The sequence below is a fragment of the Pavona decussata genome, unplaced genomic scaffold (genome assembly GCF_977016875.1).
Source record: "Pavona decussata unplaced genomic scaffold, jaPavDecu1.1 SCAFFOLD_134, whole genome shotgun sequence".
In the NCBI taxonomy this organism is placed as follows: Eukaryota; Metazoa; Cnidaria; class Anthozoa; order Scleractinia; family Agariciidae; genus Pavona; species Pavona decussata.
Window position 1 is genome coordinate 5,680,001 of NW_028145547.1, and position 26,702 is coordinate 5,706,702.

At 38.4% G+C, this 26,702-nt stretch overlaps 4 protein-coding genes and 1 pseudogene across 12 annotated transcripts in view; 4 read left to right on the forward strand and 1 right to left on the reverse strand.

The window, feature by feature from the left end:
* Window positions 1-8,282, forward strand: part of LOC146467938 (substance-K receptor-like) — a 21,121-nt gene extending 12,839 nt beyond the window's left edge. For 3 of the 4 annotated variants that reach the window (XM_085125251.1, XM_085125252.1, XM_085125253.1), the window contains one exon: window positions 6,285-8,282. In XM_085125251.1, coding sequence (XP_084981377.1) covers window positions 6,317-7,600 — 1,284 coding nt within the window. In that variant the 5' untranslated portion in view covers window positions 6,285-6,316 and the 3' untranslated portion in view covers window positions 7,601-8,282. Of the gene's footprint in view, window positions 1-4,346; window positions 4,407-6,284 lie in introns of those variants that run through there. The other variant, XM_085125254.1, reaches the window with a different exon arrangement.
* The window catches only part of LOC146467940 (ketohexokinase pseudogene), a 49,896-nt pseudogene that overhangs the window by 5,319 nt on the left and 17,875 nt on the right, over window positions 1-26,702 (forward strand). The window lies entirely within an intron of this gene.
* On the forward strand, window positions 4,399-25,745 carry LOC146467941 (substance-K receptor-like). Of its 5 annotated transcripts, none has more exons than XM_085125256.1 (2): window positions 4,399-4,852; window positions 21,076-25,745. In XM_085125256.1, the coding sequence occupies exon 2, from the start codon at window positions 22,522-22,524 to the stop codon at window positions 23,620-23,622; it is 1,101 nt and encodes a 366-aa protein (XP_084981382.1). In that variant the 5' UTR covers window positions 4,399-4,852; window positions 21,076-22,521; the 3' UTR covers window positions 23,623-25,745. The 5 variants fall into 5 exon arrangements, with proteins under 5 accessions (XP_084981382.1, XP_084981384.1, XP_084981386.1 ...); XM_085125258.1 differs by lacking the exon at window positions 4,399-4,852 and adding an exon at window positions 5,161-5,257 and having other exon boundaries at window positions 21,483-25,745; XM_085125260.1 differs by lacking the exon at window positions 4,399-4,852 and adding an exon at window positions 10,635-10,725 and having other exon boundaries at window positions 22,490-25,745.
* LOC146467942 (uncharacterized) lies at window positions 14,321-15,352 on the forward strand. The gene has a single exon (XM_085125529.1). The coding sequence runs from the start codon at window positions 14,321-14,323 to the stop codon at window positions 15,248-15,250; it is 930 nt and encodes a 309-aa protein (XP_084981655.1). The 3' UTR covers window positions 15,251-15,352.
* LOC146467943 (uncharacterized) lies at window positions 15,484-18,149 on the reverse strand. Its single transcript, XM_085125528.1, has one exon. The coding sequence runs from the start codon at window positions 17,836-17,838 to the stop codon at window positions 16,561-16,563; it is 1,278 nt and encodes a 425-aa protein (XP_084981654.1). The 5' UTR covers window positions 17,839-18,149; the 3' UTR covers window positions 15,484-16,560.

The window sequence follows — 26,702 nt, forward strand, 5'->3', positions numbered from 1 at the left end:
GAAAGGAAAAAGAAGGGTAATAGAGATATACTCTATTTTTTTATAAGAACGTCGAGGCTGAGATTAACCAAAATTTTAAGAACGTATTAAGAACATTCCTCAGGTTGAGAGTCGATTAAGAACGTTTTTATTTTGCTAATCTGTACATAAAATCAAGGTAACAAATGTAAATTAACCAAAATACTTAAGGGCATGTTTTGTATACTAACATCAACAATATTAATGGTGACACACATCTCGGTTTGTCATAATCAGCAGTTCTTGATACTATATCTCAGCACTTTGATAGGTTTCCTGGTTACGTCTGTATTGATTTACTGAAATATATATGGTGTATACCATGTAATTTAAGAACATCTTTAAGAACATTTTCAGCCTCAAATCGAAAAAAAAATATAGGAACGTTCAGCCTCAGCTCCAAAATTAGACGTTGTTATAAAAAACAGAGTGTATGAAAGAGACTTACAGCCTGAGTTAGCTGGGAATTTCAGCTTTGGCTAATGCGCATGAGTTACGTTTCTGTATTTTTGGACATAACAGCGCTCAGTAGTGCAATTGGCAGAAAACTCAGCATGATCAGCCGTGCAGAAAACCAATATAACTTTTTTAAACTCGCTCGCATTTTTACTGCAAAAATCCGAGTTGTAAATCTCGTACAATTCAAAACTCGAATACCCCCAAAATCCGAGTTAAAAATTGTACGAGATTTGCAATTCAGACTTTTGCGGTAAAAATCTGAGTTGTAAATGGCACGAGATTTACAACTCGGACTCAGATTTTTGTAGTAAACATGCGAGTTGTACAATTTGAAATTATACAACTTGGATTAGTCTGAAATGTCAGCCGTCTCCTCCGTCTAATCCACAGGGGGCGAGGGGGAGAGAGACTCTCTCCTGCGCCCCCTGTGTATTAGGGCAGCGGAACACTTTAGAACAGCAACTATCAACTGTCTTTGTTGCGATCACCGACCCTTTAAGGCACAGCTGTACTTGAATCTCCCTCACATTCTCCCGCTGCAAGCATAAGTCTGCCTTTTTATACCTTTAATGTTTTGTTTTATCAACAATTATGTGGTAATTTGGCCACCGTAAAAAGAGAGTTGGCTCCTCCAGAACGAATCTACCACTGTTTTTTTAGAAATGAATCCCCTTATCGGCTTCGTGTACCTTAAGCTTTAATACCTTAAGCTCTTATCTATCTTACGCTTACACCACACCGCTCAACTGTTCGCCGTAAAACTGTACTGTTTTAGTTCGAACAGACAAGCTCATGCAACTTACAATATATAGGTTTGTCAGAGCGTTGTTCAAAAAACGCCGCTCACAGGGGATGAAAGAAATTGACGTTGTAAGAAATGAAACTTGAGGTAATTTTTCAATCTACGTATACCAAACCATCATGAGATGCCGAATTGGCCTCTACAATCAGTTTAAATGTAATACTGATATCTGGAGACGCACTACTTAACGGAGATACACATAACTCCGAAGACCAAAATCCCCCATCGATGTATTTTTTTATTAGAGTGAAAGAGTATGACAGTAACTTGAAATGACATGACTAATCAGGACATAGACGTTGAGAACTTAAATTGTTTTTACCTTTTTCAATATCAATTCATCATATCAATAAGGCATTCCGATTATAATTACTGGCTTCAAGCAAATGTCGGTTAGAACAAAGCAGTCTCCAGCGTAGGTCAGTTATATTTATCAACGCATAACATGTTGAAAACGCAAAATTAATATGAGAGTAAAATATAATTTTGCATATATGCAGCGCAAGCCCACGCTGTATACATTTTCTATCAACAATTTCTCTTGGTCCAGGTTAACAGTCAGTGATTGAATTTTTCCCCATACCACCCTATCAATCACCACTTTTGACAGAATCCCAGAACGCTATCGAAAAAATAACTGCCATAGAATCTAATACAACTCGAATCAACAGAGAAGCATTAGTCAGCGATTATTCGCTTTAAAATTCGATCATCTGTTTGCAGTTATCATTTAGCAGAGAGGTGAGGTTAATTACCTACACTTACCTACACTGTATCAAAAGGTGTTCAATTTGAATGAATTGGCAGAACTGGTGGTCTAGAGCCAGCAATCGAAAGCCGTCTGCTCTCTCCATGTAAGAATATAAATTTCCTTATTGATGCTACGCAAGATAAAACGAGAAAAAAAATGCAAGCACTTTTTACATTAACGTCGATATCCTCATGACATTTAATGTCTCAAGTTTTAACTCTAAGAAAATTATTTATGTATGTATGCAGGTGTGTATGTATTTATTGAGATCTCTCTGACCGCTCACGGTATGGGAGGATTTACAGCTTATCCAATCCATGATTCATTTTGAAACAACATGTACTGAAGAGTTTGTCTCGGTTTGTCTCGAATATAATTTTAAATTACACATTTCAATTTTCCCGTGTAATGCCCCATTCACACCAAGGCTTAAACACGTTTAAAAGCTGTTTAGTTAAACACAATTTAAAATTGTTTCCTTCATAAAAGCTGCTTTCGGATTTTTGTCGGCTACAGATTTAGCACAAATGAAAGCATAAGTCAGGATTCAAGTAAACTTTGAAAGTTTACTTGAATCCTATGTCAAAGTCAGTGGTTCAGCTTTCTGTTAAAAAATTTCATTTTGTTAAACCTGGTTTAATTAAACATGTTTTGTTGCCCCAGGGGCCCGTTGCTCGAAAGTCCCGGTAACTTACCGGGCCCGATAAGTAAATATCTAAAAGGCCGGTTTTTTCGCCGACTACACAGTGATTACAGACATTGTACTTGGCCAATGTTTTCATAGAATTAAAAGATTTTAAAATTTAGTATTCAAAGCTGACTTCTTTTAAGAAACACTTATCACCAAAGACACTTATCGGACACGGTAGGTTACCGGGACTTTCGAGAAACGGGCCCCAGGGGCTAGATTCACTCCCCACCCTCCCCCCCACCCAAGGCCCAGCACTCCTAAATAGAGACATATCCTAAGCATTGTTTCTTGACAATAGCCTATCGCTATTTCAACAATAGGCTTTTGTTAAGAAACAATACTCAAGATACATCTTAACTCAGGATAGCTACGTGAATCTGGCCCAAAACTTAAGGTAAGTGGGGAGTCAGCTCTCGAACGTTCGTCTTGCTTGCTAACTGGCTAATATCGGTTCTAAAACGAAACTCATACAGCTGTGAAAACAGTTCGTGTAAACCGTCGTAGCGATCAACTCATGTAAACATCCTGAAAGTTGCAATTTCCTGACCTTGATTCAACAGCGGAACCAAAAAAATTAAACCGCAACTAATTGTACGTACTTCTCTCTTCGCGAGCGAATTGATACTTAGAGGCTATGTCACCTTAATTCTCGAGTACTGCACTTCTAATGCTGTGTCTATTAAAGGTCATTTCCATAAGTTTTAAAACCAGGCGATACAGTTTGAATCACTCATCTAGGATATATACACGAAAAAACAAAACTGACTCTTCTAGTACTAAGAACAGCGATTAGAAAACCACTTCAGATAGATAAAAGGTTACACAACAGCGCATGATGTACTACTAATCAAGACAACTTTCAAGGCATTTTCTTTATATATTTCGCTTCATGACGAATCCATTTTTGTATGATTCTAAAAAAGCAAAATATTGATTTAGGTTTTAATGATGTTTCCATAGTAAATGGATTTTGGCCACACTTCTGACACGATCTGTGTTGCCGCTATGTTTGATGGACAACTCACTGGAAACATCATTTTGCCAAAAACTTCGATCGAGAGCGAATTTTACAACAGGTTGTCTTTTTTCTTCACAGGAAATTTACGAAAGAGAAAATCGATATCTTTGTCGTTGCGGGGGACCTAAAAAAGAACACATTCAATCCCCTGATCTGTCTATCCTGAATCTAAAATTTGTTAATTTTAGAAGCAATCAAGCCGTAGCCAGTAATTTGCTATTCAAGGGGTGGAGTGATCCAACGAAGTTTGATTGAATCGAGCATTTCATATAAACAAAAATAAAACAAAACAACAAAACAACGAACTGAATAAAACGTTTTTATCTGCAATACTGACTAATTCTAACCCTTGAGGCAAAATGCATATTTAAAATGGAATCCATACAGTTTCTCCGTGACAATACTAACAACAGCCTATCGCTTTTGCTTGTTAAGCCAACAATGGATTAGACAAAATAAACAAACTCAATTTAGCCAGTGGAGAAAATATATAAATGTGGTCTAGAAAGGTCCAATTTTAATTTTTTCTCTGTGGGAGGTAACGTTACTAGCCATGTCAAACTAAAAAGCTCGTATCATTTAGATAACTCGTACAGTGGAGCAGGTTCCGTACATTTTCCTGCTTTAGCCAGTATTACTGATGAGTTAAGATCAAGATGAAACTCTGGTAAGCCAAGTGACTCTCATCTTTAATACGTTTAAGAGTTTTTTGGTGGTATTTTATCAGCAAATGCTGGATGAGCCTCATGCAACAAGAAGGCTTTCATTTGGGCCAATTTCAGAAAACTCAGTGTCGGGAAGACTCCGAATAAACAAGCTTAGTCTTATCTTTTTAGCCTGTTTCCGCAATGAACTAAAGAACAATTTGAAAGAAAGACGGTTTCAGGCTTAGAATAGGCCGAATTTGGTTATTTTGTAAATAAATAGGCCCTTTATTTTGTTAAAGCGGAATGAGAGCATTCAGTACCACTGAAAAGAGAGCGTCCCAGCTCTCACTCCAGTTTTCTTTCATTAATATGGAAAGGACGAATATTTCATACTTTAAATTTTCGGCAACTTCTGATGTAACCAAATGTAATAACACAATCGAAGAGAGCTGAGTAATTTATAGAAGTTTACCTTATATTTGCTGTGGCGGGTACCGCAAAGAAACAACCAACAATATAATTACGTAAATAACCCAGTTTTCACGATGTGTAGCCCGGTTGGACGCTTTGCAGCCTAGTAGGAAATCATGAGAAAAATAGTTTAATTCTTTCAGACGAAGCTTGGGTCACGCAGCGAAAGTTGCAAAATGAAATGAAATCCTAACGTCTGATACTTTGTCGCCGTGCTGATTGTTTTTAAGATTGCTCTTTGTCTGAAAAACGAAATAAGAAGATTTTTTCAAGTTTGACTTAGCTTTGCAATTTACCTTATTCAAAATGACTGCCGTTTCCATAGTCTTTTGCTTGATTTCAAATTATTCGTTCTTACTTCGTTCTTAAGCTCAAAAAATACCGTGAACAAGGCTAGAAAGTCTAATTAATTTTTGAATGCAGACAAAGAATTAGTCTTAACATGGAAACCACTTTGGAATAAGTTTTATGGCCGGCTGCGTTGTTGAGGCACTAACCATGGGCTCTTCATACAATGACTGTCGAGGTACTGACACAGTTTAGGGGAATTCGTTACGCTAATCTCGCACTTTGGTGGAAGTGAAATGTACTGAACTAATTCTGAAATAGTAGCTGACAAAAAGGGAGGGTAAAGAATTTAATGAATTATAAAATAAATTAACCTCTCGAACCATTTCGGCAAAGAGAGGAGGTCAAGTGAAAGAATTATTCTGAACGAACCTAAACTCATCCTTAATTTCTTTCATTTGACGAAGCTCAACTTTCAAAAGGGTCGACAAGCTCATTCAGTCCATATAATCTGGATTTGACTCCCAGAATTCAGTTGCCAATTGAAATTAATTATATAGGACCGAGAAGACAATAACACCATATAGCCGGCAGCCACAAATATGAAACACAACGCTCCGTAAACTCAGACAAAAATAGATCAATTAAATAGGTGTAACTTCTATCACTTCTATAAAGAACCAATCATCGCACTGAAAAGTTTAATTTAAGTCACTGAAGCCATTAGTAAAACACTGATGTCATTCATATAATGCTAATGTTCCCGACGGTATCATTAAGTTACGTCATTAAGATATGAAATATTCAAATTGAAGTCTCCTGGATAGAAAGGTGATTGTTGTGTTGGATAACAGACGAATCAGAATCATAAAATAGAACAATTAAGGATTTTCATGTCAACAGTGTTAGGAAATGAGGACGAATTTTAATTTCTCGTACAACAGCTGACTACATAGAGAGCCAGTTTCTTAAAGCACAAAGATAGCGGCCATCATCTGCTTCTACTTTTGCAGAGTATGAGAGAGAGAGCGCTCTTGACAAAAACTAGGCTTTGAAGGTTATAGAGCCAAATAGAAAATAAGGAGTTGTTGCCATAAGGTACTCGTTTCTGTAGCTTTTGTATTGCTTTTTTGATTTAGAATCTCAATTGGATAGATAAACAAGAGTCAAGATGAACAACTCTAGCAATAATTCAGAAGAGGAAGGACTGTCATGCCCATTTCCAAGCCTGACGGTGTTACAGCAGTCTCTCCGAGCAGGCAGTGTTCTTCTGGTGATAATACTGTCACTCCTCGGGAACATATTTGTGTTGTACGTAGTTAGAAGCAACGAAAAACTCCACACGGTGACCCACTTCCTAATAGTCAATTTGGCTGGAGCAGATCTAGTGATAACTGTTGTCAACATGTCTGTTCTGTTCGAGACACAAGTTACTGCCAATGCTGAAGCATTCAGTGGCGTTGCTGGACAGATATACTGCGTTGGCCTGATGGTCGTATTGAACCTTTCCGTTGCCTGCTCCATTCTTACTCTGACGGCAATCGCGGTCGAGCGGTTCTGCTCCGTCATGTTTCCCTTCAGAAGAATCATCACATTACAAGTCGCCAAAGCCATCATGGCCGCCATCTGGATAACTTCCTTCGCCATCACCATTCCGTTTTTCTTCCACATTAAAGTGAAAGATTACTATGGCGACGGTGTCTTCTATTGCGTGGAGGACTGGTCTCCACTTGATACCGTTATTGCATCAAAGGTGTTCCAGATAGTTTTCTTCGTATCATTGTACGCATGCCCACTTACTGTCATTTTCGTGCTCTATTTGAGCATATGTGTTAAGCTATGGAGGCGACAAGCCAAAACAGAGGTTTTTTCACTCGGTAATTCTGAAAGGCGCATGCGCATGACAGTTCAAGTCACTAAGATGCTCATCGCAAGTGTCATTGCATTTACACTTTGCTGGCTTCCACAGCACGTGGCACTTTTTATCAACTACTTCATGTTAGACATATGCCCACCTGAGTATGTGTGGTTTGGAGGAACTCTTCTTGCTTATGCCAACAGTGCCATGAATCCAATAATTTACGTGGCATTTCACCCTGACTACAGGAAGCAACTTAAGCTTATTCTTGTTAGGTGCTTTCCGGTTTGTGTCGGATTATGCAAGACTCGCACTGGTAATGCGGGTCTAAACCTTCACACTGGAAAAAAAGCCCAGAAGTCAGAAGAATTTGATATGATAAATGTCTTGTCCTTTAAGCCAATCTCAGTTGAGGGCTTTACTGAGGCTAGTGTTGACAATTCCGTGAGTCTGGGCATTAAGAGTGAGCAAAATAGTGCGTTCTGTTGTACAGACAAGACGCGCACTGAGCAAGACCTTGGTGGCCAGTCCGATCAGTTAAAAACCGAGATAGTAACAGGAACGTGGTATGCTCTAGTGCAAACGCGTAGCTTATAACAAGTGTATGCTAGTAAGCTTCAGGAAGAAGAAGCTGAAACGTCGACGATGACAAGAATTGAACAAGAACAAGTGTGGTCATTTGTTATCGCAAACATTACATCTCATAAAATTGTAGTTACATTACACACAGCGTAATGTACTGAAAAAGTATATAACTGTATTTAAAAAGGCAAGTACAAGATATTAAAACGTACTTTAATTTACTCTAAAAAGTGTGCAATGATGCTGAATGTGTATATAAGCTAAAAATTTCGCCCCAGCAGCATATTGCGTTCAAGTTGGAACAGTATTCCCTTAGAACTTCGAAAATTACCCAAGCACAGCTTAAAGAGAAAAATGCAAGACCTGTTATTCCATATTTTAATAAAAGAGCATGATTGTGTTGGCATTCCTACTCTTATCTCTGAGTTTGCAAAACTGAAAGTCACAACATGATTGTAATTAAATCAATCTATTTAGAGTATAGCAATTTATATTTCTTTTCTTTATATGTTCACTTATTTTATTTTCTTTCTTTTTTTCTATGTTTGTATGGCTCATGATCACTGACAAATTGTATATAGATTTCTGTAAACTGTAATTAATTCTTGTAAATTAGTCTTCTCACTACCCGCCTAGATTAGCTCTAGCTACTTGCGGGTTAGTGTTGTCTTTGAATTTCATGTTACATTTTTGAATAAACTTGAAACTTGAAACTTGGTTTAACACATAGAATGAACAATTTACCGTCGTGTGCCCACGTTCTCAACAAAAAGTTCGATTTGGTCATTTTATTTCACATAGTACCAAAGTTTATAACGCAAGTGTGGAGCATTGATTTGCTAATTAAATCCTAATGTTTCGCGACGTTGTAGTTGCCGTTGCCTTAGCAGTTGTTTAGATATCCCTTTTATTGATAGAATAATCTAAATGAATGCCATGAGGTGCAGGAAAACGTCAGTAAATCACGATTCATTCTTCTGAATGACTGGGTGACGCGAGTTTCTTTACCCAGTAATAGAATGTAGTATAGCAAAACGACAGCAAACGTGAAATTACTTTTGATACCACTTTAGAGATTGTAAAAGGCAACTTTGTTCTCCCACACTTTGTAATAAACTTCGCACTCTGTAACACCTGTCGCACTTTGTATTAAAATTGTCTCACTTCTGTCGCACTTTGAAATAACACTTGTCGCACAGTGTAATAACCGTTGTCGCACTTTGTAATAAACTTGGAAATTGAACTCTTTTTTATGTTTTGGTAAGTCTCTGTGGCAAAAACTGAAGCTACTGTCCCTTAAATCTAGAACTGGAATGTGCAGCCTTTGTTAAGGTTAGTAACGGGCTTCATTAAGATAGCATAGATAGCATAAACATGACATCACGAGAAAAGAAATTTACGGCTCCTATGTCTTTCAGTACAGATAAAATTTACTTAGTGCCCTGAGACTGGCCTTGCAGTTAACTTGAGGCGATAAGCCTAAACAAATGCCCCAGAGCTAGCGTACACAACGGCATAAAGAAACTTACTCAAACGGCTCCGAATGATAAGGAAACCTCAATTCAGTAAATTTTAGTATTTTCCTTCCTGATAAAGATCAATAGGTCAACACCATTCAGCAGAGAGATATCACCACATTTGTAAAAAAAAGGAAAAAAACCCTCAGAAACGTTCTCAGGAAAGCACTACATCCACAGGTCTAAGATCTGTCACCTTTTTTAAATATCCACCGACTATTTGTTATCAAGGTTTGTTACAAATAGCGACAGTTATCCCAAAGTGAGACAAATTTATTACAAAGTGCGACAGGTGTTACAAAGTGTGACAGAACAAACTTTTCTTTCAACCAAGAGACAAGTAAGTCCCAGGGGGTGGGAAGGGGGTCCACAGGTATATTGGTGACAGCCAAGTGCGAACTCCATTTTGGGTTCGGGGTCTGTGATTAGTGATCTGGGATTTTTTAGAAGTTTTAAAAGAACATTTCCGCGGTTTATGGGTGGCGTAATTTTGGCAGGGACACGTTTAGGCTTCTTATGTGGACAGGGATGTTTCTCTTTTGGATTACGGTGTAGGCCATTGGACTTGTTTTGAGTTCATGCTTTACCTAATGGGGTCTTTTTTAGTTTAACAATTCAACCTCATTTCTAGCTCCCGTCACTAACAATCCTGAGAACCCAACCCCCTCCCCTCCGCCTCATCCTGGAGAATAAAGGGGAAAAAATCCACCCACCATATATTCCCTATTTAGTAAAAATTTGTCCCACTGAAGTTATATCTCAGTCATCTGACAGACATCAATTATTTAATTTTAGTTTACTTTAATGTAAGCCTTACTAATCGTCTGTGACTTTCTGATGAAAGCGGCATTGAGTTACAATGTCGACCCTCATTATTAATGAATCCACTAGTACGTTTACTTAAACAAACTTTTATGACTCAAAAACCGCCTGTTGGCTTAACACGATCGGAGCTTGCAATTGGGCCATTTCTGAGTTCAGTAAATGTTTCTTCATTGTTTGATGGCTTGCATATGATCCTATTCATTGTTTATATATCCGTTTTCTGAAACTCATCAGGTTTTTTCTCGCGGGGTAGATCTGAACAGCCTTCAGGCTGATGTAAAACTGAAAGAAGTGACCAGCTGGTGAATAAAGTTTGCAAGGGTGTACGCCGTTGCTTTGCAATTGGCTTCTTTTTTGATTACCTTCTGATAATTGTACCGGTCTAAAATAAATTTTAGCTTAATTTAAGACAGTAAAATGAGCCGCTTAATGTATTGTCATTTTCAATCTTTAGATGTTATATATTAAACTAAAACGTTATCTGTCTAATAAAGTGCCCATGTCATTTTGTCATCGTGTCCGTTTTTATTAACTTTTTAATTTCTGTATTTATAGTCAAAGAATATAAAGTTTCTGAGAAGCCAATGAACTCGAATACAAAGAATTTAAAAAATTATGTCAGTCTAACCTATCGCGTGGTCAAACCTCGCACTCACGTCTTTTATATTGTCTGACTTTTTATCACGAGTGTAATGTTGTTATCGATTAACATAAATTGAGTTCCTCGTATGATGTCGAATGTTCGCATCGGCCACTAACCTACATCTCTGGTTTAGTATCCCTCGGACTATCCCTCTGGTGAGTATTTTCTTTGCACATTGTAAACGTAAAAACACTGTTTTGTGATCCAAAATGTAATCGTTGAATGAATGGCACAACTATGATATCTAAGCGAAAGCGATTGGGTGATCAAAGATCAGTGTTGCCCTTGTCGACGCGCTGATCGGGCATAATACTCCAAAACAGGCCTAACAAATGAATACAGGTTACCTTGGACGAGAGGAAAACAGAAACTGAGAAAATGTACCATTTTCCCCACGAACTTAACTTATTGTTTGACGAACAGCTCTTTTTTTAGTGTATTTTCCAGAGCTTCATTTTTGTAGCGGCACCATACGGAAATGGAGTGTTCATTTTTTATCTTTCTTCAGATCAGTTATATTCAATTGTCAATTGGCAGCTGCAAATCTAGTAGAAAAACAATATGAACGTTAGACATGTACGCGCTTGTTTCGGTTTCTCAAACTGCAGTACGAATTGGTTAAGTGTATTTATTCGATGTTAGATGGAATAGACTAGGGCCTGACAAACTTATTCTATAAATTTTCAGAGATGAAGAGGTGTTTAACTTTTCAGCTGTTAATTTGCCGGATAACCTTTCTCTTGTTTCTTTGTTCTTTTTTTTTTGGAGTCTTTTTTTTTTGTTTATGTAAACGTTGTGGTTCAGTTTTATCCTTGGCTTAATTTTTACTTTCCTTTCAGGTTTTTGTATATGTTAATGTATGATAATGTGTATAAAACAAAGAAAAAGAAAAATTGAGCTGAGGATAATATTGAGCCACAACGTATAAAATGCTGCCAATTTCTGTCCTTATTGTTTGTCATTATCCTAACTAGAAACCCACGACGATTAACCTAAGCTACTAGCGAGTTACCTGTAACTTTGCACGAATGTTTATAGAACATTTGTACTGGGTAGTGAGTATTGTAAGCAACTTTAAGTAATTGTAAGTCTCTGAGGTAAACCGGATAAAAACAAACGAACAAACAAACAAACATGGAGGGATGAAGATCCTAGCCGGAGGCGGATCAACCAGAACTGATGTTTCCTTCATTGGGTTTACATGAGGAGCTAGTAGGGTCAAAGTTGATCTTCTAGCTTGCTAAGATGATTGTAGTAGCTGGGACATGGAGTCATCCTAGCTAAATTTTAACCCGACTTTTTGTCATGGAAACACCGAGTCATGTCAACGCAGTCAAACAAAATGGCGGCTGTTGGAGGAATGTCGTCTCAGTATACACACTGTTGACATCGGTGGAAAATGAATTTCTCTATAACTGTTTTAAAAAGGTTAATGCACTGCATGTTATGGCGGCTTCGGACGGAAAAGAAGATGTAAGCTTACAATTAAGTGGTATTAGAAGACGTATAAGTTTAAGCTTTTATCATTCGCGTAGTTTTTATCTATTCTGCAACTCTCGATCTATTTTAATTGTAATTTTTTTGATATAGATTTCCTCAATTAATAATACCATGTATCATAGCAACTTTAACACCAAAATATCGATAAATAAATAAAATGCTTCCGGAATTATGCCCTGAACAGGTGAAACAAAAGAAACATGCAAACGGCAAGCATTCATGTCATGGATCGATGTTAGTTTTAAGTTCCGCATGTCCGAGTGAAGGAGCATTTGGCTAATTTAAAGTCACGATAAGTGTCCCTCGACCGAGCTCGCAGTTCAGAATCCACTTCGCACTTTAAAAACTATTTGCTCCTCAGGATAGGGTATATTTTCGTGCCAGTTAGTTGTATTTATTTATGTAATATCAGTCTCAGTTGAAAATAGAATGTTTGACGTAAAGTAGTTGTACTGGAAAAAGCGCTCGGTTTTCCGTACGAGTTCTTAGAATGTATGTGTTAGTGGGAAATATGAGAAGGCAAAAGCCATGATAAAAAACAACCTGGCATACTTTTCAAATACTCCCTAAAAGATTTCGTAACCGAAAAACTATTTTGCATACACAAAATTCATTACCAAAACTTCAATAGTTATCGTTGACTCTTGAAAGCAAAGATATTTAAAGTTCTCCAAGCTGAAAAAACGCATTGCATTTGTACAAAAAGCAACCGGCAATAAATGTGTAGAAAAGGAATAAGAAGAACACTTTTTGGGCCGGAAAATTTCGAGAAACACACACGCCTCGAACCAGAAAGAGTCTTCTTTCCATTCAACGCTGCGAGACTAGAGAAACGTCTAGAGTCTGCGTTTAAAAATTTACTTGCCTAGGATTAGGCACGGCTGGCGGTGTCTCAGGCGCGGCGGAGAATGTTTGCGGTTAGATAATCAAAGAAAGAAATTGACGTTGTAAGAACTGAAACTTGAGGTAATTTTTCAATATACGTATACCTAACCATCATAAGATGCCGAATTGGCCTCCACAATCAGTTTAAACGTAATACTGATATCTGGAGACGCACTACTTAACGGAGATACACATAACTCCGAAGACTAAAATCCCCCGTCGATGTATTTTTTTATTAGAGTGAAAGAGTATGACAGTAACTTGAAATGACATGACTAATCAGGACATAGACGTTGAGAACTTAAATTGTTTTTACCTTTTTCAATATCAATTCATCATATCAATAAGGCATTCCGATTATTATTACTGGCTTCAAGCAAATGTCGGTCAGAACAAAGCAATCTCCAGCGTAGGTCAGTTATATTTATCAACGCTTAACATGTTGAAAACGCAAAATTAATATGAGAGTAAAATATAATTTTGCATATATGCAGCGCAAGCCCACGCTGTATACATTTTCTATCAACAATTTCTCTTGGTCCAGGTAAACAGTCAGTGACTGAATTTTTCCCAATACCACCCTGTCAATCACCACTTTTGACAGAATCCCAGAACGCTATCGGAAAAATAACTGCTATAGAATCTTATACAACTCGAATCAACAGAGAAGCATTAGTCAGCGATTCTTCGCTTTAAATTTCGATCATCTGTTTGCAGCAAGAGAGGATCAAGGGGTAAGAGAGGTAATCCCCCATATAGGCCCTATGACCATCGTAATCCCTCTTAAGTTATTTTTAGAAGGTATCAGTTTTCCCGCGATTAAGTTACCTCGCGCGTTGCGTGGAAACTTCGTGGAGGAGAAGATGTCCAGAAACGTGTTGGCGCTGATGAATGCGAAATGAGGAAAGGATTTTTTTAATTTTCACATGGATCAATCGGCATCAAGGAAAAGGAAATTGTTTGAAGATTCAAACGCGGGATCAAAGCGGAAAAAAGAAAGTTTAGCGTCACTTGGAGATGGTTTGGAACGCGAGGAAAACGTTTCTGAAGGTGAGAGATTTATTTGCCCATGTGCTCATAAAAACAACACAACGAAAACTAAATTCTTTCATTGCTTTTCGCTAGATTGCACTGGCCGAAGAAATACTCCACGAAGGTCACCACGGCTATCACTTGCAAGGGAAAAACTAAGAACAAAGCTTTTTGAAAAGCTACATGCTACGAAGACACACTCGTTAAATGACAACGAACGAAGACAGTGTGAGTTGAATGTGTTGCAGAATCTCAAGCAAAAGGTCGAGAATTTCGAGCTTGGAGTACATTCCGAAGTAGAACTTTCTTCATCTAGTCGTAATACCGCCTATCATGGTTAGTTCATTCCTAAGCTTCTGCGAATGGTTCTTTTCAAATTTCCAAGCTCCATATTTTGTAACACCACTCAGGATCAATGGTAGTGCCATAGAATCCTTGTATAGCCTCCTGAAGTTTGGTGCAGGAGGTCACCTCTCTGCCCTTAACTATGGAAGTGGCCTTGCCAGAGTTAAGGCTAGGGTTGAGATATCCCGAGTTACAGATTCTGGTAAAGGCTACCGAGACCAAGTGGTTGTAACACCCCCAGAGAGTATTGAGCTTTCAGCACCTACCACATGCCCTGCTGTTAATGTTCCAAAGGAATGTAACTGTTATGGATTGCCTGTTGCACAGTATACACTACCTGCTGAACTTTGCCAGTCAGAATTTGGTGGTCGAGATGGTAGCAATGCATGCACACTAATATGTATCTTCTTGGGGCTCCTGTTCAAGAAGCAAAGATTTTCATCTTTGCTGTCCTCCACGTCACTGCCACCCCAGTGGAAAACGTCCATTGCCAATGCCATTCTAGATGGCAATACACTGCATGATTCTGCTTTTCAAGGACAGCCAATCAATCTTGATGTTGAGGATGCATTTAAAAATTTTGAAGAGGAACTGGAACTTGCCGCTTATGATGAGCAACAGTGCTATTGTCCCAACCAAGATCTGGACAACCTTGTTAACCTTTTTACACAGAGTAGAGTCAGCGACCTTCAGGCAGGAGTGATGGTTGCTGATGGACGCTCTGTTTCAGTGTTAAGTTTTGCAAGAGGAGAATTTGTCATTGTTGACACACATAAGCACTCAGAAAATGGAGCCGTAATCGGTGTTTCAAACAACATTGCCAGTTTGCTCAATTGGTACAAAATGACTGTGCAGAAACACTTTAATACAACCATCAGGATGTGCAGCCTAACTTGGCTAACATTTAAATTTGAGTAAAATTACATGTATATTGATGTAACTTGGACAGTAAAGGGCTGTCAGTTATATACATAAAGGGGGGCTCCTGAAGCCTTATTCTAGAAACAATTCAAAAAAAATTTTACATTCAAATTTTAATGGTTGACAATTTCTTCTGTTCAGGTCATGCAGGGCCTATGATTATTTCAAGTACATGTAGAAAAATTAACTTTGTAAAAATGTATATATCTTATTTCTAGAAACAATTCAAATAATTTTACATTCAAATTTTATTGGTTGACAATTTCTTCTGCTCAGGTCATGCAGGGCCTGTGATTATTTCAAGTACATGAAGAAAAATTAATTTTGTAAAAATGTATATATCTTATTTGATCTGCGGGTATTATATGTGAAACCATCACATGAGAGATTTATCATTCCACTACAAAAGGAGTTTGTTATTTTTGGCTTCTCTTTTCTGGTAAGAGTGTTGAAATATACTCAGCATTATCTGTCTATCAGTATCTACTGCGTGAGAACGACGTAAACATCACAGAAAGCCAGTGAAATGTTGTTGTCTGCATTTGCTTTGTTGTAAACTGTGTATTACGGTATTATGTTTTGCGCATTCTGTTCACCTTATTTGGTGAAAGGGCATAATAATGGAATAATAAAGATTAGTTATTAATATAATATAATGTACATGGCTATAAGACTACTCAAAACCCAAACAGCGTATAATCACTCTCAAGACCTGGATACATTGTGTACATTGTTATAACATACTGTAATCAGTGTTCAAAGCAGTAGTTGGAAGTCTGTATTCAAGGGTTTCATTAAGATTGTGAGCAAGAGAAAAAAAATCAGTAAAATAATGTTCTCACTTGGTCAAGTAATAATAGTAATAATAATTATAAAGTAGTTATAACCATTTCCACTCGTGTATAATAGACAATAGTTTAAAAATATATAAATGTTGCCTTTCCTTGATTTGTGGTTTTATTTTAAGTTATCTGTACCAGGGTCTCAGTGAGTGGGACTACAGGGGGTTTTTTTAGAGCAGGGACCATTACTTGCCTATTTTATGCTTCATCCCAGCTATTTTTACACTGTATATAATAAGTTGAGAGCAAATCTACCATGTGGTTCCTGCTAAGCTGAATTTGGTCCCTCCTGATGGAATACTTAACAAAAACTGTGGACTAGCAGAATGAAAAGAAAGTTCTCAAAAAAAAAGGGTGTGTTTGGGGGCAGGAAAGGGGTGGACTTGCACTTGCTTTTACTGTCACTCATCCCCACAAACTGAGAGCCAGGAACAGGCCACCTTGTAAAAATAATCTACATAAATTCTACTTTCTTTTGGTTCTTACAACAAATCCCTTGAGTTTGTCCCGTAAACTTACATCAACATCAGCAACTTTCTTTTTCTTTTGGAGGTCTCTCTCTCTCATTGCCTGCAGAAAAACTTTGACCCTTGTTCGACATATTTTTGTGAGTAATTGCTCATAGACCTTCCTCACAGCAGCAGATTTGGAGTTGATGCCAACAGCATCAAGAGAAGATTTGAAGACAGAGAAAATGTCATTGTTGCCATACACGCTTGTGAAAACAAATTGAAGAAATGAAGAGGGGCCTCGTTTAAAAGTCCTTTCGGTAGTCAGTCGACGAGTACAATTGTCAGCAACTCTTACAAAGTCTATAAATTCTTCTTTCAAAAAATAGAGGCCTCCCTCATCTAAATGATCTCTTATTTCAGAAGGTAATGAACTCTTGTCACTCATTTTTATTGCCATCAATACTTCCAGTTCTCTTTCAAGTTCCTCTTTGTGACTGTCTGTGACTTTCACTGTTCCTTTCACACCCTTAATGGTGTTCTGGCGTAGCTTTATCATCCGGCACAAAGCAGCTCCACCAAAACGATGCAAGATGACACGGTCTTCATTTAGAAGCCCACAAACACTTGTTTCGGGCTCGCGAGGCAAGTTCAGGGCAGTTTCGTGGCTCGCTGCATGGGTGAAATCATATATTCCTTCATGAATGCAAGATAACACTGCAATTTCGTCAACGCGAGTAATTTGGATGTCAGCTAAATTTCCGATGAATTTTTTCCAAGTTTCATTGTCAAGGAAAAGCCTAAGTTTCTTTGACCATGCATGAGCGAGGTTAGCTTTTTTGTCTGTTGCTGACAGACTGGAGTCAAAAGTGTCGTGGATAATTTGAATGAACTCGTCTATGAACTCACTGGTAACCTCGCTCAAAACATCTTTGTCTGCCAACACTGCTGCCTTTAGAGCCGATCTGGATGGATAAAATGACATATTTGTGGAAGAATCAAGCTTCTTTCTGATTTCACCATCAAGTTCCTCTCGCTTAACTTCCAGCTTTTCACATAAGTCTTCAACTTCGCCTGCTGATACACAGTTTTTTCCTTTTCGCGCCTGGGTTGTTGGCTTAGAACTCGAAGCCCTTGGCTTTCCATTCTTTGCAGTCACTTTACGTGGCCCTTTACTTTTGCCTTCAACTTTTTCCGAAATTTCTTCAGAGCTAGAGCTCCCTTCAGTTTCGCTTTCGGCGTTGCTTTCGCTCTCACTGCTGCTGTCGTCCTCGCATGAACTTTCGCTTGACATTTCCGAACTTTCACTTGAAATTTCCGCAACGTTAGGTTCAAAAACAAACCCAGACGGACGATTTTTTTTCAACCGGCGCTTTCCAATTACAGAAACCTCCTTAAACTCCCGTTCGTCCACAAAATGTACATGCCGAGCTCGCTTCTCGCATGTTCCGCCATTTTGTTTAATGTTTCAATTCGCGTAGGACGCGTACCATTGCGTGGGCTTCAGCTCAGCTATTCCCGTGGGTAAAATTCATGACATATGATTGGCCAACACTGAATCCTCTTGGGAAAAATGTATCTCACAGGAGATCTAAAAATAGCTTAAGAGGGATTACGATGGTCATAGGGCCTATATAGGGGATTACCTCTCTTACCCCTTGATCCTCTCTTGGTTTGCAGATATCATTTAGCAGAGAGGTGAGGTTAATTACCTACACTTACCTACACTGTACCAAAAGGTGTTCAATTTGAATGAATCGGCAGAACTGGTTGTCTAGAGCCAGCAATCGAAAGCTGTCTGCTCTCTCCATGTAAGAATATAAATTTCCTTATTGATGCTACGCAAGATAAAACGAGAAAAAAAAATTCAAGCAATTTTTCATTAACGCCGATATCCTCATGACATTTAATGTCTCAAGTTTTAACTCTAAGAAAATTTATTTAATATGTATGTATACAGGTGTGTATGTATTTATTGAGTTCTCTCTGACCGCTCACGGTATGGGAGGATTTACAGCTTATCCAATCCATGATTCATTTTGAATCTGAAACAACATGTACTGAAGAGTTTGTCTCGGTTTGTCTAGAATATTTACACATTTCAATTTTCCCGTGTAATGCCCCATTCACACCAAGGCTTAAACACGTTTAAAAGCTGTTTAGTTAAACACAGTTTAAAATTGTTTCCTTCATAAAAGCTGCTTTCGGATTTTTGTCGGCTACAGATTTAGCACAAATGAAAGCATAAGTTAAAGTTTACTTGAATCCTATGTCAAAGTTAGTGGTTCAGCCTTCTGTTAAAAATTTTCATTTTGTTAAACCTGGTTTAATTAAACATGTTTTGTTGCCCCAGGGGCCCGTTGCTCGAAAGTCCCAGTAACTTACCGGGTCCGATAAGTAAATATCTAAAAGGTTTTTTCGCCGACTACACAGTGATTACAGACATGGTACTTGGCCAATGTTTTCATAGAATTAAAAGATTTTAAAATTTAGTATTCAAAGCTGACTTCTTTTAAGAAACATTTATCACCAAAGACACTTATCAGACGCGGTAGGTTACCGGGACTTTCGAGAAACGGGCCCTAGGGGCCAGATTCACTCCCCACCCTCCCCCCGACCTAAGGCCCAGCACTCCTAAATACAGACATATCCTAAGCATTGTTTCTTGACAATAGCATATTGCTATTTCAACAATAGGCTTTTGTTAAGAAACATTACTCAAGATACATCTTAACTCAGGATAGCTACGTGAATCTGGCCCAAAACTTAAGGTAAGTGGGGAGTCAGCTCTCGAACGTTCGTCTTGCTTGCTAACTGGCTAATATCGGTTCTAAAACGAAACTCATACAGCTGTGAAAACAGTTCGTGTAAACCGTCGTAGCGATCAACTCATGTAAACATCCTGAAAGTTGCAATTTCCTGACCTTGATTCAACAGCGGAACCAAAAAAATTAAACCGCAACTAATTGTACGTACTTCTCTCTTCGCGAGCGAATTGATACTTAGAGGCTATGTCACCTTAATTCTCGAGTACTGCACTTCTAATGCTGTGTCTATTAAAGGTCATTTCCATAAGTTTTAAAACCAGGCGATACAGTTTGAATCACTCATCTAGGATATATACACGAAAAAACAAAACTGACTCTTCTAGTACTAAGAACAGCGATTAGAAAACCACTTCAGATAGATAAAAGGTTACACTTCTCATGAAACAACAGCGCATGATGTACTACTAATCAAGACAACTTTCAAGGCATTTTCTTTATATATTTCGCTTCATGACGAATCCATTTTTGTATGATTCTAAAAAAGCAAAATATTGATTTAGGTTTTAATGATGTTTCCATAGTAAATGGATTTTGGCCACACTTCTGACACGATCTGTGTTGCCGCTATGTTTGACGGACAACTCACTGGAAACATCATTTTGCCAAAAACTTCGATCGAGAGCGAATTTTACAACAGGTTGTCTTTTTTCTTCACAGGAAATTTACGAAAGAGAAAATCGATATCTTTGTCGTTGCGGGGGACCTAAAAAAGAACACATTCAATCCACTAATCTGTCTATCCTGAATCTAAAATTTGTTAATTTTAGAAGCAATCAAGCCGTAGCCAGTAATTTGCTATTCAAGGGGTGGAGTGATCCAACGAAGTTTGATTGAATCGAGCACTTCATATAAAGAAAAATAAAACAAAACAACAAAACAACGAACTGAATAAAACGTTTTTATCTGCAATACTGACCAACTTTAACCCTTGAGGCAAAATGCATATATAAAATGGAATCCATACAGTTCTTCCGTGACAATACTAACAACAGTCTATCGCTTTTGCTTGTTAAGCCAACAGTGGATTAGACAAAATAAACAAACTCGTCAAATTAGCCAGTGGAGAAAATATATAAATGTGGTCTAGAAAGGTCCAATTTTAATTTTTTCTCTGTGGGAGGTAACGTTACTAACCATGTCAAACTAAAAAGCTCGTATCATTTAGATAACTCGTACAGTGGAGCAGGTTCCGTAAATTTTCCTGCTTTAGCCAGCATTACTGATGAGTTAAGATCAAGATGAAACTCTGGTAAGCCAAGTGACTCTCATCTTTAATACGTTTAAAAGTTTTTTGGTGGTATTTTATCAGCAAATGCTGGATGAGCCTCATGCAACAAGAAGGCTTTCATTTGGGCCAATTTCAGAAAACTCAGTGTCGGGAAGACTCCGAATAAACAAGCTTAGTCTTATCTTTTAAGCCTGTTTCCGCAATGAACTAAAGAACAATTTGAAAGAAAGACGGTTTCAGGCTTAGAATAGGCCGAATCTGGTTATTTTGTAACTAAATAGGCCCTTTATTTTGTTAAAGCGGAATAAGAGCAACCAGTACCACTGAAAAGAAAGCGTCCTACTGTAGCTTTCACTCCAGTTTTCTCTCATAAATCAGTATGGAAAGGACGAATATTCTATACTCTTAAATTTCGGCAACTTCTGATGTAGCCAAATGTAATAACACTGATCGGAGAGAGCTGAATAATTTATAGAAGTTTACATTATATTTGTTGTGGCGGGTACCACAAAGAAACAACCAACAATATAAAGTAAATAACCCAGTTTCCATGATGTGGAGCCCGGTTGGATGCTTTGCGGCGTAGTTGGAGATCATGAGAAAAATAGTTTAATTCTTTCAGACGAAGCTTGGGTCACGCAGCGAAAGTTGCAAAATGAAATGAAATCCTAACGTCTGATTCTTTGTCGTCGTGCTGATTGTTTTTAAGATTGCTCTTTGTCTGAAAAACGAAATAAGAAGATTTTTTCAAGTTGGACTTAGCTTTGCAACATACCTTATCCAAAATGACTGCCGTTTCCATAGTCTTTTGTTTGATTTTGAAAAATTGTTCGTTCTTGCTCCGTTCTTAAGCTCAAAAGTTACCTTGAAGAAGTCTAGGAGGTCTAATTTGAATGCAGACGAAAGAATATTAACTTGGAAGACACTTTGGAATGAGTTTTATGGCTGCAAAATTGAGGCACTAACCATGGGCTCTTCATATAATGACTGTCGAGGTACTGACAGTTTAGGGGAATTCTTTACGCTAATCTCGCACTTTGGTCGAAGTGAAATATACTGAATTAATACTGAAATAGTAGCTGACAGCTAGGGAAGGTATAGAATTGAATAAATTATAAAATAAATTAACCACTCAAACCATTTCGGCAAAGAGAGGAGGTCAAGTGAAAGAATTATTCTGACAGTATGTGAAAGACTAACAAACCTAAACTCATCCTTAATTTCTTTCATTTGACGAAGCTCGACTTTCAGAAGGGTCGACAAGCTCATTCAGTCCATACAATCTGGATTCGACTCCCAGAATTCAGTTGCCAATTGAAATTAATTATATAGGACCGAGAAGACAATAACACGATATAGCCGGCAGCCACAAATATGAAACACAACACTCCGTAAGCTCAGACACAAAAGAGAATCAATTAAATAGGTGTAACTTCTATAAAGAACCAATCATCGAGCTGTCACTGAAGCCATTAGTAAAGCACTGATGTCATTCATGTAATGCTAATGATCCCGACGGTATCATTAAGTTACGTCATTGAGATATGAAATATTCAAATTGAAGTCTCCTGGATAAAAAGATGATTGTTGTGTTGGATAACAGACGAATCAGAATCATAAGATAGAACAATTAAGGATTTTCATGTCAACAATGTTAGGAAATGAGGACGAATTTTAATTTCTCGTACAACAGCTGACTACATAGAGAGCCAGTTTCTTAAAAGCACAAAGATAGCGGCCATCATCTGCTTCTACTGTTGCAGAGTATGAAAGAGAGAGCGCTCTTGACAAAAACTAGGCTTTGAAGGTTATAGAGCCAAATAGAAAATAAGGAGTTGTTGCCATAAGGTACTCGTTTCTGTAGCTTTTTTATTGCTTTTTTGATTTAGAATCTCACTTGGATAGATAAACAAGAGTCAAGATGAACAACTCTAGCAATAATTCAGAAGAGGAAGGACTGCCATGCCCATTTCCAAGCCTGACGGTGTTACAGCAGTCTCTCCGAGCAGGCAGTGTTCTTCTGGTGATAATACTGTCACTCCTCGGGAACATATTTGTGTTGTACGTAGTTAGAAGCAACGAAAAACTCCACACGGTGACCCACTTCCTAATAGTCAATTTGGCTGGAGCAGATCTAGTGATAACTGTTGTCAACATGTCTGTTCTGTTCGAGACACAAGTTACTGCCAATGCTGAAGCATTCAGTGGCGTTGCTGGACAGGTATACTGCGTTGGCCTGATGGTCGTATTGAACCTTTCCGTTGCCTGCTCCATTCTTACTCTGACGGCAATCGCGGTCGAGCGGTTCTGCTCCGTCATGTTTCCCTTCAGAAGAATCATCACATTACAAGTCGCCAAAGCCATCATGGCCGCCATCTGGATCACTTCCTTCGCCATGACCATTCCGTTTTTCTTCCACATTAAAGTGAAAGATTACTATGGCAACGGTGTGTTCTATTGCGTGGAGGACTGGTCTCCACTTGATACCGTTATTGCATCAAAGGTGTTCCAGATAGTTTTCTTCGTATCATTGTACGCATGCCCACTTACTGTCATTTTCGTGCTGTATTTGAGCATATGTGTTAAGCTATGGAGGCGACAAGCCAAAACAGAGGTTTCTTCACTCGGTAATTCTGAAAGGCGCATGCGCATGACAGTTCAAGTCACTAAGATGCTCATCGCAAGTGTCATGGCATTTACACTTTGCTGGCTTCCACAGCACGTGGCACTTTTCATCAACTACTTCATGTTAGACATATGCCCACCTGAGTATGTGTGGTTTGGAGGAACTCTTCTTGCTTATGCCAACAGTGCCATGAATCCAATAATTTACGTGGCATTTCACCCTGACTACAGGAAGCAACTTAAGCTTATTCTTGTTAAGTGCTTTCCGGTTTGTGTCGGATTATGCAAGACTCGCACTGGTAATGCGGGTCTAAACCTTCACACTGGAAAAAAAGCCCAGAAGTCAGAAGAATTTGATATGATAAACGTCTTGTCCTTTAAGCCAATCTCAGTTTAGGGCTTCACCGAACTAGTGTTGACAATTCCGTGAGTCTGGGCATTAAGAGTGAGGAAAATAGTACGTTCTGTTGTACGGACGAGAGGCGCACTGAGCAAGACCTTCGTGGCCAGTCCGATTAAAGAAAAGTAGCGACAGGGGCGTGGTATGCTCTAGTGCAAACTGGTGGCTTATAGCAAGTGTATGCTTGTAAGCTTCAGGAACAAGAAGCTGAAACGTCGACGATAACAAGAATTGAACAAGAACAAGCGTGGTCATTTGTTATCGCAAACATTACATCTGATAAAATTGTAGTTACATTACACGCAGCGTAATGCACTGAAAAAGTATATAACTGTATTTAAAAAGGCAAGTATAAGATTTTAAAACGTATTTTAATTTATTCTAAAAAGTGTGCAATGATGCTGAATGTGTATATAAGATAAAAAATTTCGCCCCAGCAGCATATTGCGCTCAAGTTAACACATAGAATGAAAAATTTACCGTCGTGTTCTCACGTTCTCCGCAAAACCTTTGATTTGGTCATTTCATTTCACGTTGTTTTGTGGAGGACGGCGAAGAACGTACCAAAATTTACAACGCAAGTGTGGAGCCATTGCTTTGCTAATTAAATCCTAATTTTTCGCGACGTTCTAGTGGCCGTTGCCTTAGCAGTTGTATAGATATCTCTTTTATTGATAGAATAATCCAAATGAATGCCATGAGGTGCAGGAAAATGTTAGTAAATCACGATTCATTCTTCTGAATGACTAGGTGGTGCGAGTTTCTTTACCCAGTAATAGAATGTAGTATAGCAAAACGACAGCAAACGTGTAATTACTTTTGATACCACTTTAGGGATTGTAAAAGGCAACTTTGTTCTCCCACACTTTGTAATAATCTTCGCACTCTGTAACACCTGTCGCACTTTGTATTAAAATTGTCTCACTTCTGTCGCACTTTGTAATAAACTTGGAAATTGAACTCTTTTAAATGTTTTGGTTAGTCTCTGTGGCAAAAACGTAAGCTTCCATCCCTTAAAAACCTTAGAACCCTTAGTCTGGGATGTGCAGTCTTTGTTAAGGTCAGTAACGGGTTCGTTAAGATAGCATAGATAGCATAAACATGACATCACGAGAAAAGAAATTTACGGCTTCTATGTCTTTCAGTACAGATAAAATTTACTTAGTGCCCTGAGACTGGCCTTGCAGTTAACTCGAGGCGATAAGCCTAAACAAATGCCCCAGAGCTAACGTACACAACGGCATAAAGCAACTTGCTCAAACGGCTCCGAATGATAAGAAAACCTCAATTCAGTACATTTTAGTATTTTCCTTCCTGATAAAGATCAATAGGTCAACACCATTCAGCAGAGAGATATCACCACATTTGATAAAAAAAAGGAAAAAAAACCCTCAGAAACGTGCTCAGGAAAGCACTACATCCAGAGGTCTAAGGTCTGTCACCTTTTTTAGATATCCACCGACTATCCGTTATCAAGGTTTATTACAAATAGCGACAGTTATCCCAAAGTGAGACAAATTTATTACAAAGTGCGACAGGTGTTACAAAGTGTGACAGAACAAACTTTTCTTTCAACCAAGAGACAAGTAAGTCCCAGGGGGTGAGAGGGGGGCCTCAGGTATATTGGTGACTGCCAAGTGCGAACTCCATTTTGGGATCGGGGTCTGCGATTAGTGATTTGGAACTTTTTAGAACTTTTAAAAGAACATTTCCGTGGTTTATGGGTGGCGTAATTTTGGCAGGGACACGTTTAGGCTTCTTATGTGGACAGGGATGTTTCTCTTTTGGATTACGGTGTAGGCCATTGGACTTGTTTTGAGTTCATGCTTTACCTAATGGGGTCTTTTTTAGTTTAACAATTTAACCTCATTTCTAGCTCCCGTCACTAACAATCCTGAGAGCCCAACCCCCTCTCCTCCGCCTCATCCTGGAGAATAAAGGGGAAAAACTCCACCCACCATATATTCCCTATTTAATAAAAATTTGTCCCACTGAAGTTATATCTCAGTCATCTGACAGACATCAATTATTTAATTTTAGTTTACTTTAATGTAAGCCTTATGAATCGTCTGTGACTTTCTGATGAAAGCGGCATTGGGTTACAATGTCGGCCTTCATTATTAGTATCAGGGGGGGCCAGCAGCGAGGCCTGGATCCGAGTCCCAGTTAAGAAATTTGGCCGAGCGAGACTAAGTACTGATTTTTTGATAAACAAACATGGCGGCGATTTTATGTGAATGCGCGTCTGCGTGGATTCGAAAACAATTTGGCTATTCGACGTCCAAACAACACAGGAAGGTTTCGGTCGCTTTTTTACCTGAAGTTTGGTCATCAAGAGGGATCACCGATGCAAATTCTGCAACGAAAATACTGCAACCAACGACTAGCTGACCCCGGAGAGGATCAGTACAGTCAACTCTCTCAAAGCGACCACTTCGTAAACAACCGTTTTGTTTCTCAGTTAAATACTGTTTCAAGAGCTCTCTCGTAAGCGACCACTCAAATTTCTAAGGGACCGCGACCACTTTTTAGGCCAGAAATTTGACATATTTTTTTGTTTTCTGTTTCCGACAAGCGACCACCCAACATATTCGCGTATGATCTGAGTAAATAATTTCTCAGAAGTAACAAGAGTTCAATTATTAATGACGCTACCCCGGACAACTGACAGTTTACAGACAGAGAAGATAACTATAATTAGATCTGTAGGTAAATGGGAATTGTTTCAGTGATCTGTTCCATAATGTTACGCAGATTTTTGTCAGAAGAATGAATAGATATCACTAATTTTAGCTGCTAGGGTAATATTTTTAGGTAATTAATTTATCAGTCCAGCATTAGGCTTATTTTGTTGATCTTTCCCGTAAGCAACCACTTTGTCGTGCACGAAGGGTTGTCCCTATTTTTTCATTTATGTACACTGTAGAATTTCCTCCCTTTACAGCAACTACCCACTGAGAGTCAACAAACTGTGGAGGTTCTGGTGATCTAATTTTTTGTGTTGCTTTAATTAGTTAAAATGTTACTATCATACCTCAACAACAGATTTTTCTTTTCCAATCTCTTCTAAACGGTGA